The sequence below is a fragment of the Necator americanus genome, chromosome IV (assembly GCF_031761385.1).
Source record: "Necator americanus strain Aroian chromosome IV, whole genome shotgun sequence".
Lineage (NCBI taxonomy): Eukaryota > Metazoa > Nematoda > Chromadorea > Rhabditida > Ancylostomatidae > Necator > Necator americanus.
This window is the reverse complement of record NC_087374.1, coordinates 14,739,690-14,754,440: the sequence shown is the minus strand read 5'-3', so window position 1 is coordinate 14,754,440 and position 14,751 is coordinate 14,739,690. Positions and strand designations below refer to the sequence as shown.

The window sequence follows — 14,751 nt, the reverse complement described above, 5'->3', positions numbered from 1 at the left end:
TTACTTCGTATAGTGCCAGCCATTGGAATAGCGAAACAGTCTACCAACTGTGGAACGGGAGTAAGGAACAATACAACTTCCAAAAGAATGCCTTTATAATTGAAGTTGTCCGCCTATTCAACTTTTTTAACCAGCAAAAAAGTGAAAAATGCATGGAAATTGAAGAAATAGAAGCGTTATGTTGAAGAAAACGTTACGTTCCTCCTCTATAAGCATCATGCAAATGATTACGACTAATCAGTGAACAACCCCATTGAAACAAAGCTATGACAACTGTCTACCAAATATCGGTGAACCAGAAATCTGTAGAAAAAAACAGAGATCCGGAAGAGGGAGCTGCGGATTCAAAAAAAGATAAGAAATACTTAACATTACTAAGCTCGCTAAGTGATTTGTTCTTGAAAACAGAGCGTAAATTAGTCTTCTATGTTATTGCTTTTGAATTTTTCTTTGACTATATTCTGAATTCCATGTAAGAAACAGGAATCAGAGATCATAAGTAACGTATTCTGCCCTCACTGTTATTGGAACGGTAGAATGAAATCGTGTCAGATTTCAGAGGAGAATGATCAAAAGAAAAAAAGCGAAGCGCTTCACTTGAGATAACAACTCTCTTTTTAACGAACTGTATTCCAATACTGAGCGTACCACCTCGGACCGAAATATTCCGTGTTTCCCAACCCCTGCTAAGGCTCATTTATGTTTACATTTGCGTCACTATATTTTAAATTAGTATTGATAAATAAAAAGATGTGTGTATACTTTATTGTCTTCCATCTATGTTCATACGTTTCAAATATAAACATAAACACAGGTTTGTAATGTACTCGAACACAACTTCATAAAATTCATCCTACTTTGACCTGCCCATTTTATGAATAATCGAAGATAAAATAATACTCTGCAGCCTTACAGTGAGCAACAATCTAAAGAAAACGAAAATTACTTTTCTCATGATAGAACTTCTTATCGGCAGTCGAGCCGCCAATGGGACGTGTCCCAGTAAGAAAATAGTTCCCAAAATATAAATATATTGGCCTCAAATGTTCCAAAAATCGTGACTAAAAACATCCACAGGCAAACAAACAGCTATGATGCTAAGCCATAAGCTGAGACGGCACTGCATCAGTAGCGGATTTGAGCAGTACGGCGAGCCGGGTCGTTCCCAGGCGTCTCGCATTACTTGTGGTTAGTATGAAGCGCAAACATTGAAGTTCTTCCCCTCATTATTGCTTATGCATTCTTTGTTCATACTTTACGGGACCGCCGTACGTGAAATAATTTCTACTCTACTTATTCATTTATTTTTACAATCACAATTCACCTCAGTTCGTCGACCAACGCATTAAAACATTTTTCTTCTGGCTCAACACCTCTAAATTACAGGCTGATTCTATGGAAGGATTCAGACTGCAAAGGAAGCAAATTTAGGAATTAAACCTTGGGGAAAATAATATAAAATCTATGTTCAGAAAAAACTATCAGAAGACGAATAGTCATTTGGTCACAAGGATTCTCGAAGCCATGTCGAAAAGAGAACACGATCCACTTTAAACTACTTTCCGATAACTTTACAAACTGTAAAAGAAAATATTTAAGCACTCATATTAAAATTAATATACATAACATCAACAAAACACATAAACAGAAGTTTCTAGAACGAAGCAAACGAGTAAACCTGCGTTATCCTGTAGGTGAACGAGTAATTAGGGACAAGTAATTAGGGATAAAATACAAGTCAAGCAAGTAACAATGGACTGAAAAAATTTTTCTCAAAATTCAAATAGGTTTTCAGCATGGACATTCATACAACCCATTTGTTTGCAAATATTTGAAATAAGGCTGAAAACTCCTGTTCAGCTAAGACCTCATAAAACGTCGTAAAAAAGAAAACCCTGCATTCAGTTTATGCTTACATTCTCACCCTACTGTGCGACATCAAATGCAGTATGCCCATTATTTCTAGCACCGTGCAATTAACACAAGGAACAAAAACCTCGTTTTGCACGCATACCCACAAAATTCTAGTAATCAAAACGCACAAATGCATGAAATTAAAGACAACATAATGCTTGAAGGGATGTCGAATCTAATATTAGGTTTCATCAGCGAATAAAAGCTTAAATGGTCACGTTCGGCTGCCGGAAATGGGCGAAAACAGACTTACCCACTCAACACACCTTCTGCGTTCAGCTGTTCAGTCGACCTTCGCTTGTCAGTTTAAAGCAATTCATCACTCAATGCACGTTTACCTGTATAAATATTACTCATTTAGTGGCTTTGGAGTGGAGAACACACAACCAGGTGTCAGGTGAATCTATGATAGACCAAGAGACTTCGAAGAATTTACAGTTCACAAAGCTACAGTCGATGTTTTAAAGGCATCATCCCACGGATCTGAGGGGGTACGGATTTCAGGTGGAGTTTTCATATACGGAGCGGGTGTGGTGTAGCGGTTAGGTTCCGCTTCCTGCACAATCGATCGGAGGTTCGAATCAGCCCTAGTGCTCACCAAGCCTCTTATCCCTCCGGGGTCGATAACCAGACTTGTCTGGGAGGATAAAAACACTGACTTGATCACCGGGTGGCCCCCGCAAGTCATTGTATAGGCCAACACGCGTTCCAAAAAACCTCAACGATTACGAATTCGAGTAAAACGCGTTGGCGCATTCCAAGTGGATTGATACGCCAGTGACTTTTTTTATTCGTATACGGGATCGTAGATTATGGAGACGGGGTGATCTCGTCCATTTCCTCCTAATCGCCGTAAAAAAACGGCCAGGAAGATACGGCTTCGGGCGTTCCGGGGCGCTATTTTCTACAAGGATTTCGATTGGAGCGCACCAGCCTTGTGCACGCGCAGAATCTGTTTTGTTACAGCAATTAGGAAGAAACGGACGGAATCACCCCCCTCTCCATAATCTACTATCCCGTATAGGAACTCTCCACCTAAAATCCGTACCACCTCAAATTCGTGAGGTGGTGCCTTTAAGAGGTGCGACGTGAGCATTCGTGCGATATTTTGCAATTTTGTCGTATCGCAGCTCACGCACGCATGTTGTAATCCCTTTCGCCTTTTTGTTCTATCTCAAGTTTGCTTCTCGGTCAAAACGACTAAGAAAGCGAGAAGAATGTGCGGAAGAGTATTTCAAACACAGTATTTAAATGATACAATTCCCAAGAGCGAAAAACCCGCAAATACATAATGATTGAAAAATTCGGCACGATATTCAACATTGATGCAGGCTAGTTAAGGATCGTCCAATGCGTATGGATTGTCAGGGCGTTCCTGAACACTGCGACAAAATGGGCAATGACCTTCCTGAAGTACTGCCATCTCAAAATCGTCGCTGTGGAATACCTGCAATTTTTCTTCTTTTTTTATGATCCCTTAGGAAAGCGATGTAAAGTAAACTATTCCTTTCTACCTTGTTACATGACGGGCACTTCGACACGGAAATTGAGGGCATTTGATTGAACAAAAAACGAGTTTTAAGAGGCTCCGGCAGGTGAAGAATGATCACTTGCCCTTTCTCAAGTCGATTCAAGTCGTCGCGACTTAAGCACACCTCCCCGGATTTCTTCTGGAAAGCAACGTCTGTTTTGATTAGGACCTTAACTGCAACTATAATTTAGTGCTGATAGTGCGGATCACTTTCCGAGTATGGTGTCCAAAGATCTAAAAAAAACCCTGTAAAATTCCTGATAGGCGAGCGAACCGTACCCATCCCAGAAACTCAACAGTAAGTAGATAATGGCTTGCCTTGTGATTTCAAAGACAAGTCCATCGTTTTTTGTGCACGTATGCCTCTTATGAGTCAATTATTCATTCTTCTTCACACTCAAAGGTTGGTGGGATAATTAATCGCACAAAATCCATCACAATTATTTATGTTTTTTTCGAGTGAATGCGCGTTTGTTTGCGCCTGAGGTTCTCTTCATCTGTTGTCACCAAAGCTTGTTGTATAGTCGATTGCAACATAACTTTGATGCGAAGCACTCCCACTCTGAAATTACTGCCAACTTCATGCTTATGGTATCCTCGAGGTGGAGAGTTGGTTGCATACTGGAAAATTCCGCGTGCACAAAGGAGGCACGTGCGAAGTTCACAGCTTCAGCACGAAAGATACGCCATACGCAACAAATCAACACGGAATAATGTTGCTTGACTCATATTTGGGCCACACAAAACTTCCAACATCTAACTCTTCAGAAATCTTCTCTTTTTTTGTAATTTCAAAAAGCGCTAGCTCGTTAAAACAAAGTTTACTAGCGCTTCGGAAAGCCAGTGATTCTGACGCGCCCACTACTTGCACCATACTTCGAACAGAGGAGAAACTGTTCACTAACCCAAGAATTAATTGTTTTTTGCCCAAAGTTCACCACCGTCTTTAAGACTTTGAGTGAAAGTCCTATCTGTTCTATAATATAGGCTGCCGCGGATCGACATTTCAGTCTTCAGTTCTCTCATCATTTGACGCAATTAACCGTGGACGCATATACTGTAGCGCAAACTTTAAGAGAGTAAGAAAAGAGATACTGAGGGCAAATCCGACGAATGAGCTTCCAAAAGTTTGAGGAATAGTTGGGGAGATAACCTGCTATTCACCGTAGACGAAAACTTACTGAGATATTCTGGAAAGGGTTGAAATTCGAGTCGTTTAGTGGTGGTTCAGATTCTATCAGACTCGTTGCTTCTTCAGTTGAAATACTTTCATCGATCGTAAACTCAATCAAAGGCAAGATTTCTAAAACGTACAAGAATAATTGGCATGTGAAATCCATCTTAAAAAGTAAATATTTGTTTCGAAAAAACCTCACCAAATGTAGCAAAAGAATGTTCAAACCCAGTTTTACAATGAACACACTTCATTCCACATGTCAGTGGATTGTTCAGGCCACACCTAAATTTCAAATATTCATAGTTATCTACTTCCAGGATTTTGGACAGCTCTTTATTAAAAACAATTGCACAGACAATAGAAACTGCGTAAATTTACTTCAGAAAAATAGTAAGTTAAAGCCAGCATACCACGAATCTGGGGTGGTACTGATTTCAGGTGGAGTATCCGTACACGGGTCGTAGATTAAGGAGATCGGGCTGGTTCCGCTCATCTCTCCCTGAATTACTGCAAGCGGCCGGCCCCTGAGTGATGTTTTGTACGACACCTTCTATTGCAGGGCCCCACCCTTGCACGCGTAGCGTCCCTTACTTCCTATTGGGGCAGTCCGAATTGATTTTCTAAGAATCGCAGGATGGAGGCGACGCAAGGGTGGAGCGGTGCAATAGATGGCGTCGTACAAAACAGCATTCTGGAGGAGGCTGTTTGTAGTGATGCAGGGAGAGATGAGTGAAATTACCACCGTCTCCGTAATCTACGACCCCGTATACGGATGCTCCACCTGAAATCCGCACCACCTCAGATTCGTAGTATGCTGCTTTTAAGTAAAAGAAAGGAAACTGAGTAAATTCACTTCAGGAAAGTGGTAAGCAAACTGAGAGGAGGCAACCTGTGGCAGACAGGCAATAGATCCTCCGCGTCTGAGAATGGCTTAGCTCTAATGTTAACAGTCATAAGTTCGACATCTCTTTGCAATCGTGGCGGTACTCGAAGACTTCCGAGCCGATCCAGAGTATCGCGAGCCAGTTTATATGCACCCAGTTCACGACCGATACGGGCCATCGTATAATTGATAAGTCTGAAATTAAGACGGAGAAGTGAGAAGTAAATATTTTCGTTGGTAAACGGCTCACACTTGAGAAATATTCGGTACTGGTTTTTGCGCAGCGAGGTATCTGGCCATATTCAGTAACGTTTCAGGACTATGGCGCGTGAATGGTTGATTCTGAATACAGACATTCAGCAAATTTGCACAACGAAGGAGAAGTAAACAGCAAATAGAAAGTTTTGATATTAACAGTCATAATCCCTGTAAAAATTGCGGTCTATTCTCTATGAAAAAAATTTCAAATAAGAAGGACGAGTTTCCTAGCGATAGACAACACTTACTTTCTTTGCTTCGTCTTCTGTTTTCTATATCTTTTGAGACAATTTGTAATTTAAACGAACCGTCTGCATTTCCGCGCCCAATTACAAAGAAATCAAAATCAGGAAAAATTTCAGAATCTAACAATTTCTATTTGAGCACTCAACATCTGCTTTATCCAAGAAATTCTGCAAATCTTTCGTTATTTCAACGTAAATTTTGCTTTCCAAAAATTAAAAATTTGCTTTTTTTTAGAGAAAATGTAAGAAAAACTAACACAGTACAAGAAAATAGCATCATAAGCGTAGTAGACTTCGGCCAATTTCGCACTTTCCTGGAATTTTGGAACTAGCGAAGGATTGTCTTTGGACCTCTCCAGATACTGCATGCTCAAGAGCCAGTGGTAGTAACTGAAACGCATATATCAAGAAAAGCGGCTTTATTATTGTAAATAAACAGATTCTTCCTAAGAAAAGTGACCAGGGTCGGCACTGCAGAGCTTTCAAGGAGGCGAGAAGTGGGGTGGAATAAAAGAAGAAGGACGTTGCCACAAGAATTTTTGCAGTCAAACCTTCGTAAGCTTAGTTATTCCCAGAAAACGTCCACTTGTTCGAAAACTAACAAAGTTCATCCTTTTCAGATTAGTAACTCTCCGCCAGCATTATATAAATGTATGTATAATTATTACTATAATTATTAACGTATGTATTATTGTTACTATTAAGAATCGTCATAACAAATGAAGATACATCAAACAACGAACAATAAGGGAAACGCTACAAGCAAACAACAACATGAACAAACAACCACTATAAGAAAAGTGGCCAAATTTTTTGAAAGAAATTAATGGATTTACCAGGAAAACTAGTGTTTGACTCCTAGCCATTCTTCAATTATCACGAATATTTATAAAATAGTACGTGTAAGTCGTCTACAAATCGAAAATCGTCGCACTGACTACGTCTCATGCATACATGAGACAGTTGGAGCCGGTGCTCTGACCCCCTTCACTTTTGGACGGTAGGCGAAGAGATCCTCATCACTTGAGCTGCAACCCATGAGCCAGAGCTCCTTCACCTGAGAAGGGTCCGGCTTCTCCCTATCGCACCTATGCCCGTGCGAATCTCTTACCCGGCATCTGCAAAACGGTTTTCATCTACAGCATTTGCAGTGAGCTGCTCGAGAACTCTCAAAGCTTCCTGATCGCGACCAGCTTTGTGATATGCTGAAATCAACATGTTACCAGAACTATTTGATTGGGTTCAACTGCTCACGAATGACCTTTCTGTGCTTCTAAGAACTGATCTCGTTCAGCAAGGTGCCTTGCGTACGGTAAGTACACATCTTCAACAAATTTTGGGTAACGATCGGCTATCGCGAATGCCTGCAGTGTTTTCGGTCTAATCTTCTAATTCAGTAGGAAAAAAACATCCAAGACCTTTTCAAACCCACGTCTGTCCAGTGCCCAGCAGCAACATGCATCTGTGCCATTGCTTTTATATCGTTGATATTCCCATAAATTTTTGCAGCTAAGTTAAACTCGGACTTGCGAATGAAATAGCCGGCAAGTTTACGTAGGCTGTCAACGTCACTGCGTTCCAGCTTTCGCATCACATTTATAGCCCTTTAAAAATAACCGCTTCTATTACATTGACATCCACATATGAGGCATATCAGTAATCCATACAAATCCATCCAGTCATTCTCTGTAATCAGCTGAACCGCCTTATCCAGATCCCCACTCGAAATGAGCATTTCGGCGGCGATTTTCGGCTGGTTCGAATTCTGAGCCCAATCCGCGCGTTTACGCATCAACATGCGCTGAGTCTCACCAGATGCGCTGGCCATAACCTCCTGAAAGAAATACCGCAAACATTCGGAGCTGACAAATTTTTGTGAAACGGAATAAATCCTCTTAAAACAAAATACTCAATTCAGCACTAATCACATCACAAAATAATTACTCAGTCTTCATAAATTCGGATAAGTAGTGATTTTGAGAAATACAGTTAACTACGCGAGTTTATAGCACGTCCTACTTGTAATACGGACGTGAATAAGGGAGGAAAGTGCTGTGAACTCGTCTATGCGGTTCAAAATTATTGCAACTGATCCAACTTAGGCAATCATTTCTTTCTCTTTCGAGAGATTTCCTACTATTTTTCTTTACAAGTGGGGCTGCGTAGCGCAGTCGGTAAGAGGGTCGGCTGTGGCTGCGGCAAGATCAATAGGATGTTCAATTCCGCCCTAGTGCCAACCAAGCTTTTCATCCCTCCTGGGTTGATAAATTGGTACCAGACTTGTCTGGGAAAGTAAAACACTCACTTACCTCATCGGCTAGCCCCCGCAAGTCCTTCCATGGGCTAATTAATTACTTCACGATTCTGAACTGAAGTTACATTTTGAAATTACCTGTGCTTCATCGAACATATGAAGATCGGTAAAAAGTTGCATTGCACGATTATCATCGCCATTCTCACGATATAGGGCGGCAGCCTCATGAAATTTGCCGTCATAGCATAGAATATGCCCACGAAGTATATATTCTGGTTCATTTGCGGCTATCATTTCCTGAACTGTCTTCTTGTAAACATTTTCTAAAACTATTTTTCACTCCCTGTACAAACAAATTCCAAGATCTTCAATTCATTTGTCGAGTCAGATGAGGAACCTTGATCTCATGAACGAGTTGCAGAGAGCGATAATCTTTGACACGAGCAAATGCTTTCTTGGCGATACCGCACTCCAAGTCCTCAATCGCCTCCTTGGCGAGGATTTCCCAATCTTCGCTTGTCACTCCGAGGCAAGCCAACTCGTACGCTTTCCTGTGTATAACAAACTAGTATACTCTGATTATCTTCTTCATACTACGGAAAAAATGACAAAAGGCTTACTGGTACTCCTTTTTTTCGATGTACTGATAGAGCTGATTAGAAAATGGGACCTCAATCGCTTGCATTGCATAGATATGAAGACAGTAGACTTTATTGCCGGAGAATCCCACGACAAACCCCTGAAACCGGATGTCTTTTCATAGATAAATGGGATAAATGAAAAGGGATTTGCAGAAACTATCCTTGTTTTTGTTTAAATTTTGGAGGGAATGCTTCAAGATGGGGAAGATGAAAAGCAATATTTGCATCAAAAACGTGAATAAGTCGGAGCAACACAAAAGATGAGCAGATTTCACAAATAATATTGATTGAAGTATATGAACAGAAACAGGATAGAAAAAACTGGTCAATTAGCCGCAGGAACTACTCGCCTTCTGGAGCTTTGTTACAAACGTAAACATTCGAACCCACTTCTTATGATATCTTCTAGCAATCGTAAAAATTCGTATTAATTTGCAAAAAAGGGCCCAAGAGCGCAAGGAGATGACTGGTCACAATTACATCGCAAAAACCAAGGAAATGGTGGTTGTAAGGGATTAGTATTTTAGAATGAGAATGCACAATGAAAAAATTAACGTTTAAGAAAAAACACTGTAACATCATGCGTAGAACATCTGAGTAATTACGAACAGATTTGCGCCGCATATTGGGTAATTTGAAAATATGTTACAAAATGGGAACACTAAAAACACTTACAAACATCGTTTGCTGGTGTCCTGGATATCCTCTTGCTCGTACAGTGAGTTTCGAGTTGCCCGAGTAGCAGATTATGTCCTCGTTGTCGCTGTTAAATGCGACACTATTGCAGTTAGGTTCCTAAGCAAATTTTAAAGGCTTTTTTTTCGTAGATAACTCAAAGGCATCACCCCACGAATCTGGGGTGGTGCGGATTTTAGGTGGAGAGTTCCTATACGGGGTCGTAGATTATGGAGAGGAGGGTGATTCCGTTCCTTTCTTCCTAATTGCTGTAACAAAACAGATCCTGCGCGTGCACAAGGCTGATGCGCTCCAATCGAACTCCTTGTAGAAAATAGCGCGCCAGAACGCTCGAAGCCGTATCTTTAGGAAGGCAATTAGAAAGAAATAGACGGAATCACCCTTCTCTCCATAATCTACGATTCCGTATAGACATAACCCATTCGAAACCCGCACCACCCCAGATTCGTGGTTTGATGCCTTTAAGCAACTAACATAGTGCTCTCTAAAACAAACTCACTTCAAATAGAACTTCTTTCGTATTTGCGTCAAAAACAGCACACAATCCACTATCATCAACTACCGCTATGTATTTTCTAAACCTCGGTAAACGGGTTTAATTGAACTCGCAGAATGAAGACAGATGCCTTACCTCGTCACACTCATATCAATACATTTTATTGGTCCGTTCAATTTTAGAACGTGAACCGGAAAAGGATTGTCAACAAACAACTTACAGACCTTAAACAAATTTGGTAGCAAAACAATGGCCTGGAATATTGGTTAATCACAAACTAGCAAACGACTACAAAGAAGAAAAAGCAAAAGAAAATTAAACATTAAACAAATTAAAAAAAAACAGAAGAAAATTAAACATATTCAAAAAAAAAGTTTCTCAAGCTTAAGTATAACGAAGAGATATAATGTAGAGATATAAAACTATATAATTCATTTGAAGAAAAATTTTTAGGTCGACTATATGTTTGTGAGAAAAAACTGCATACTGTAATTTTATTATATCATTACGGTAAGAATAGAATAGGGGAAGTAGAGTGCACAGAAAAGATGTTACTAAAGCTGGTGTCCTACGGTTGTGGGAAAGCGCACTTATGTTCAACTATGAAAACCTGGCTAACAAATTGAGTCGAAACAACACGCTTGAGAATGCCTCGAACTTTTTTCATAAGGACATTAGTACAAATTTCGGGTGATTACAACATATTTGCTGGTTCAAGTGAAATTTGTTAAGTAACCTGGCCTTCGCGTAATCCAATCAGTATGGTTTCGCGACCGGGTGGTCCACCAATCACCTCAAAACACATGCGTTTCAAAAAAAAAATTCTAAGAAAAACTACACCACTGAAGAAATACTCATACCTTGATGTATCTTATCGCGGAATCAAGTCTCCATTCTCTTTGTTTGAGACCTTTATGATCATAACACTGGAGGCGACGCTCATCACACAGTATCAAGTGATTCGAGCACACCACCTAATACAACAAACTATTACAGCGACGATGAATGGCGAAATACGTTTAGAAATAAACAAGATGTTACCAGCAAAGAACAATCAAATGCTTTGTTGATTTGTTCACTTAGCGTGTATTCAAGCTGCTCATTCTCTCCATCGCCTTTGATTTGACGATAAATGTGAAGCCGATCTGGGAGTTGTATCTGAATGGCTATTATTTTGCTTCTGAAATTAGTAGAACAATTAAGAACGGAGTAGAGAAAGTGCTGACCGCCAATTTGTGTCCATATATTGCGACTTTTTTCACGAGGTCATTGCATCTGATTCTTGTCATAGTGTGGTGAATCAAGTGTTGAACGACAACATCAGTCATGTTATCTCTGAAAAACAAGTAGTTTGTCCTGAAGAACGATCTATATAAAAGCATAAACAGAATAATTAGAGAAGATGAATGTGAAACTTTTGCACCTAAAAGCATATCTCTCTTTATGAAGTCCGTGAATGGTGCTGAACATTAGGTTGTAGCAAGCAATGGTGCCATCTACGCAGCCAACGACAACTGTATTTGGATTTGAGACCGGCCTCACACGTATACACCACACCCAAGTGTCCATCTGAGCAACCGTACCAATCTCAGTACCTTCAATTGTAGAGGTCGAGGAGAGGAGGCAAAGATTTCTGAATTTTCAGAACAACACTGATATGTCCCTCCTACCTAATCTTGTATGGAGAGTGACTTGTCGTCCAGATCCTCCAATTAACAAGAACTGCCCGCTGGGGATGAACTCGACACACGTTGGATCATAGCTGAGCACCATATCGTCCCGTTTTACTGGGTTACCTTCCAAATCGTAGAATCCCACTCTACGATTCCAGTCAGTAACTACCAGGATTTCGGAGGAAGATCTGAATTTTTACAATGAGGCTAGTCCGAAAAGCACTTCAGGTGAGAAAAAGGAATAGAGGCGACGTGAATTTTTAGTAACAAAAGCGTTTAAAGAGGAAAATAGAGAGAAACATTACTCATTATCATAGAACCTTCTTGATGCATCATCTTGCGGTCGAGGCGCGCAAAATCGGATAGCCCACACAGCCTCACCTCCAGGCCTTTCAATTTTCGCAACATAATCATCATTTTGCTGAAAATGTAACTTTTGTAAATTTATTTATATCCCACCCCGATCAATGAAGCAGATCTCTAGCACTCTTGATTTGATAATAATAAGGAGTAATGAAAACAGCCTAGAAGCTGTCCGGATCACATTTTAGATCCTGTTGTAATCTAGATCACAATGATACTTCCGAAGGACGTTTCGCAACGGATACTGTTGGGCAAGAGCATGCATCATAACACCATAGTCGAACAATATAATTTTTTCAAATATAAAATATAAAACGAACAAAACTACTTGATTTCTTGATGTGTACGAATCCATCGTGGGTCCCAATAGCGAAAAGGGTCCCATCACGACTCCATGCACATGAAGCGCATCTTCCAGTGATTCGCTGCTTCTGCACATTCTTTTCATCAGCAGACCACAACCCTGTTTTTTTCGCACATATTCTTTTATGAAGAAATATTCTACAAAGATGTTGCGAAACACACCGAAATCTCCCATAGCACAACTCAGAAGCAATGGAGCAACCGGAGAGAAGGCTAAGCACTGTATTGCATCCGAATGGCTTGAAAAAGAATAAGAATTGAAAAGTTATCGGCAATATCGCCTTCTTCAGAGCCTGACATGGGCGATTCAATCTATAATTTAAACGACCAAAATCTCCACAACTAAACTGATAAACTCCATGCCCACATTTTCAATCACAAATTTAGCGACTACACTGAATGCTCACCTTAGATCGGAGACGCCTAGCATGGACAGCTGACTGATCGATCACGGGGCGAATGGTTCGAATGTCTCATTCGGATCGCAAGAATCATTCGAGATATGGCGCGAGTTCCCGCGATATCGACAGACACTCGCCCTTGCGGTTCATTTTAGAGTTTTTGGCTTGGATCCAAAATGCCTCCAGCGATTTTCGAGCCAAAGTTTTAGATTCATGCGCTAAGATTTGGACCCTAATTTCAAAACAGGCTCCATCGTGTTTTTGTGCTCTATGGGCACCTAAAGGTGTCCATTCTCGTAACCTATCCTTCATATGCTCTTTGATGCGGACATACAGCGGTCGTGCCGTTTCACCGACGTACTCGTCGCCACAGTTCGTGCAAGAAATCAGGTAGACTTCTCCGGATCTCAAACAGTCTCTTGGTCTACCTGCGGGACAAATAATACAGTTCGGTGTTGTACAGGTGGTATCGTACAAACGATTCCGAATTAGCTGATGGTTCAAATTGTCCGGTGGTATTTCAACGACCGAAACGGAGCTATCCAAGTCTGCTCTCCTCAGACACCGCTTAATGGTTGTGCTCATTTCATCGGAGATATAAGGAAAGCAGAGAGGTATCTTATCTGTGGTGGAGTTTTCAATGGCCGTGTTCGTTCACTTCGGTATCGTCTCGTTTCAGACGTTCGGATATCATAACCATTAAAAACAGCAATTTTGTGAGCCAAAGTTAGCTATTCCTTTCTCTCCTCAGGTCCATTACAAACGGTTCTTGCCGTGCGAATGTCTGTCGATAACGCGGGAACTCGCGCCATATCCCGAATGATTCTTCCGATTCGAATGAGACATTCGAACCATTCGCCCCCGTGATCGATCAGTCAGCTGGGCATGCTAAGCGTCTCCGATCTAATGTTAGCATTCAGTGTAGTCGCTAAATTGGTGATTGAAAAAGTAGGCATGGAGTTTATCAGTTTAGTTGTGGAGAGGTTGGTCGTTTAGCATGTAGATTGAATCGCCCATTTCAGGCTCTGAAGAAGGTGATATTGCTGATACGTTAGCCAATAAATTTGTTTAACAACCTCGTGTACAGCTTATCAAAATCGATACGGCTTGAGAGTTGCTGTTCTCTTTGTTGGTAGCAATCTAGCACCCAACCATGCCACAAGGCTTTACAAAGAGTTACCTGTACTTGAGGGTTCCTTCATGTTGCTCTGTCCACAGAATAACTGATCTATCCGCGCTTCCTGATGCAAAGGTTCCACCATCGTGGGACCACGCCACCGCATAGACAAGATCTTTGTGCCCTTAAAAAACTGTTAATAAGGATAAGGAAGAAATGACTAAAGCGTCGTATTTAAACAACAACCTTTTAACACTTGCAACAAAGTCCCATCGATACCATCATATATGATCACTTTATTATCAGCGGCAACGAGAAGTTCGGAGCCGTCCGGTTTGAACGCCAGGTCGTAGACACAGTGTCTAAACGGTCATATCAGTTAACTTTGAATTCCTTATTATAAAAAATGAGTGGCCTCTTAACGCGGTGGTATGATAAAAAAAAATCAAAGTCAAAAGCCATAAATGATCTGACATCCAAATATAAGAAGGACCTCCATATAAAGCACGGATTTGAAATATAAACTTTTTGGCCGAAGAAACTCTTGGAAGTTAGGTAATTAGGTTGCAAGTTTTTCTTCAGTACATTGCTCGGAGTCCGATGAACGCTGAAGTTTGACATCTTTCCATACCTATTATTTACAAGGCATCACATACAAAATAATTTATCTGTGACGTTTTTACACATAAATGAATGGCAAATATGTTATCTATTTATAGGGCAAATACGATTATCCACA

General features: G+C 40.6%; 1 protein-coding gene across 2 annotated transcripts; it reads right to left on the bottom strand.

The window, feature by feature from the left end:
• Positions 1–3,250: 3,250 nt before the first annotated feature.
• On the bottom strand, positions 3,251–14,641 carry RB195_001298 (uncharacterized protein; the record flags this gene model as incomplete). 2 transcript variants are annotated; one of them, XM_064198012.1, is made up of 29 exons in its annotated part: positions 3,251–3,361; positions 3,429–3,584; positions 4,627–4,748; positions 4,822–4,904; positions 5,512–5,700; positions 5,756–5,847; positions 6,266–6,398; positions 7,120–7,213; positions 7,270–7,372; positions 7,441–7,612; positions 7,676–7,842; positions 8,401–8,559; positions 8,660–8,813; positions 8,883–9,001; positions 9,579–9,698; positions 10,099–10,174; positions 10,231–10,319; positions 10,832–10,888; positions 10,956–11,069; positions 11,137–11,253; positions 11,322–11,430; positions 11,519–11,690; positions 11,766–11,956; positions 12,074–12,189; positions 12,452–12,594; positions 12,657–12,733; positions 14,076–14,196; positions 14,259–14,374; positions 14,598–14,641. In XM_064198012.1, the coding sequence occupies 29 exons, from the start codon at positions 14,639–14,641 to the stop codon at positions 3,251–3,253; spliced, it is 3,516 nt and encodes a 1,171-aa protein (XP_064053893.1). The 2 variants fall into 2 exon arrangements, with proteins under 2 accessions (XP_064053893.1, XP_064053894.1); XM_064198013.1 differs by having other exon boundaries at positions 12,089–12,189.
• Between the last annotated feature and the right edge of the window lie 110 nt (positions 14,642–14,751).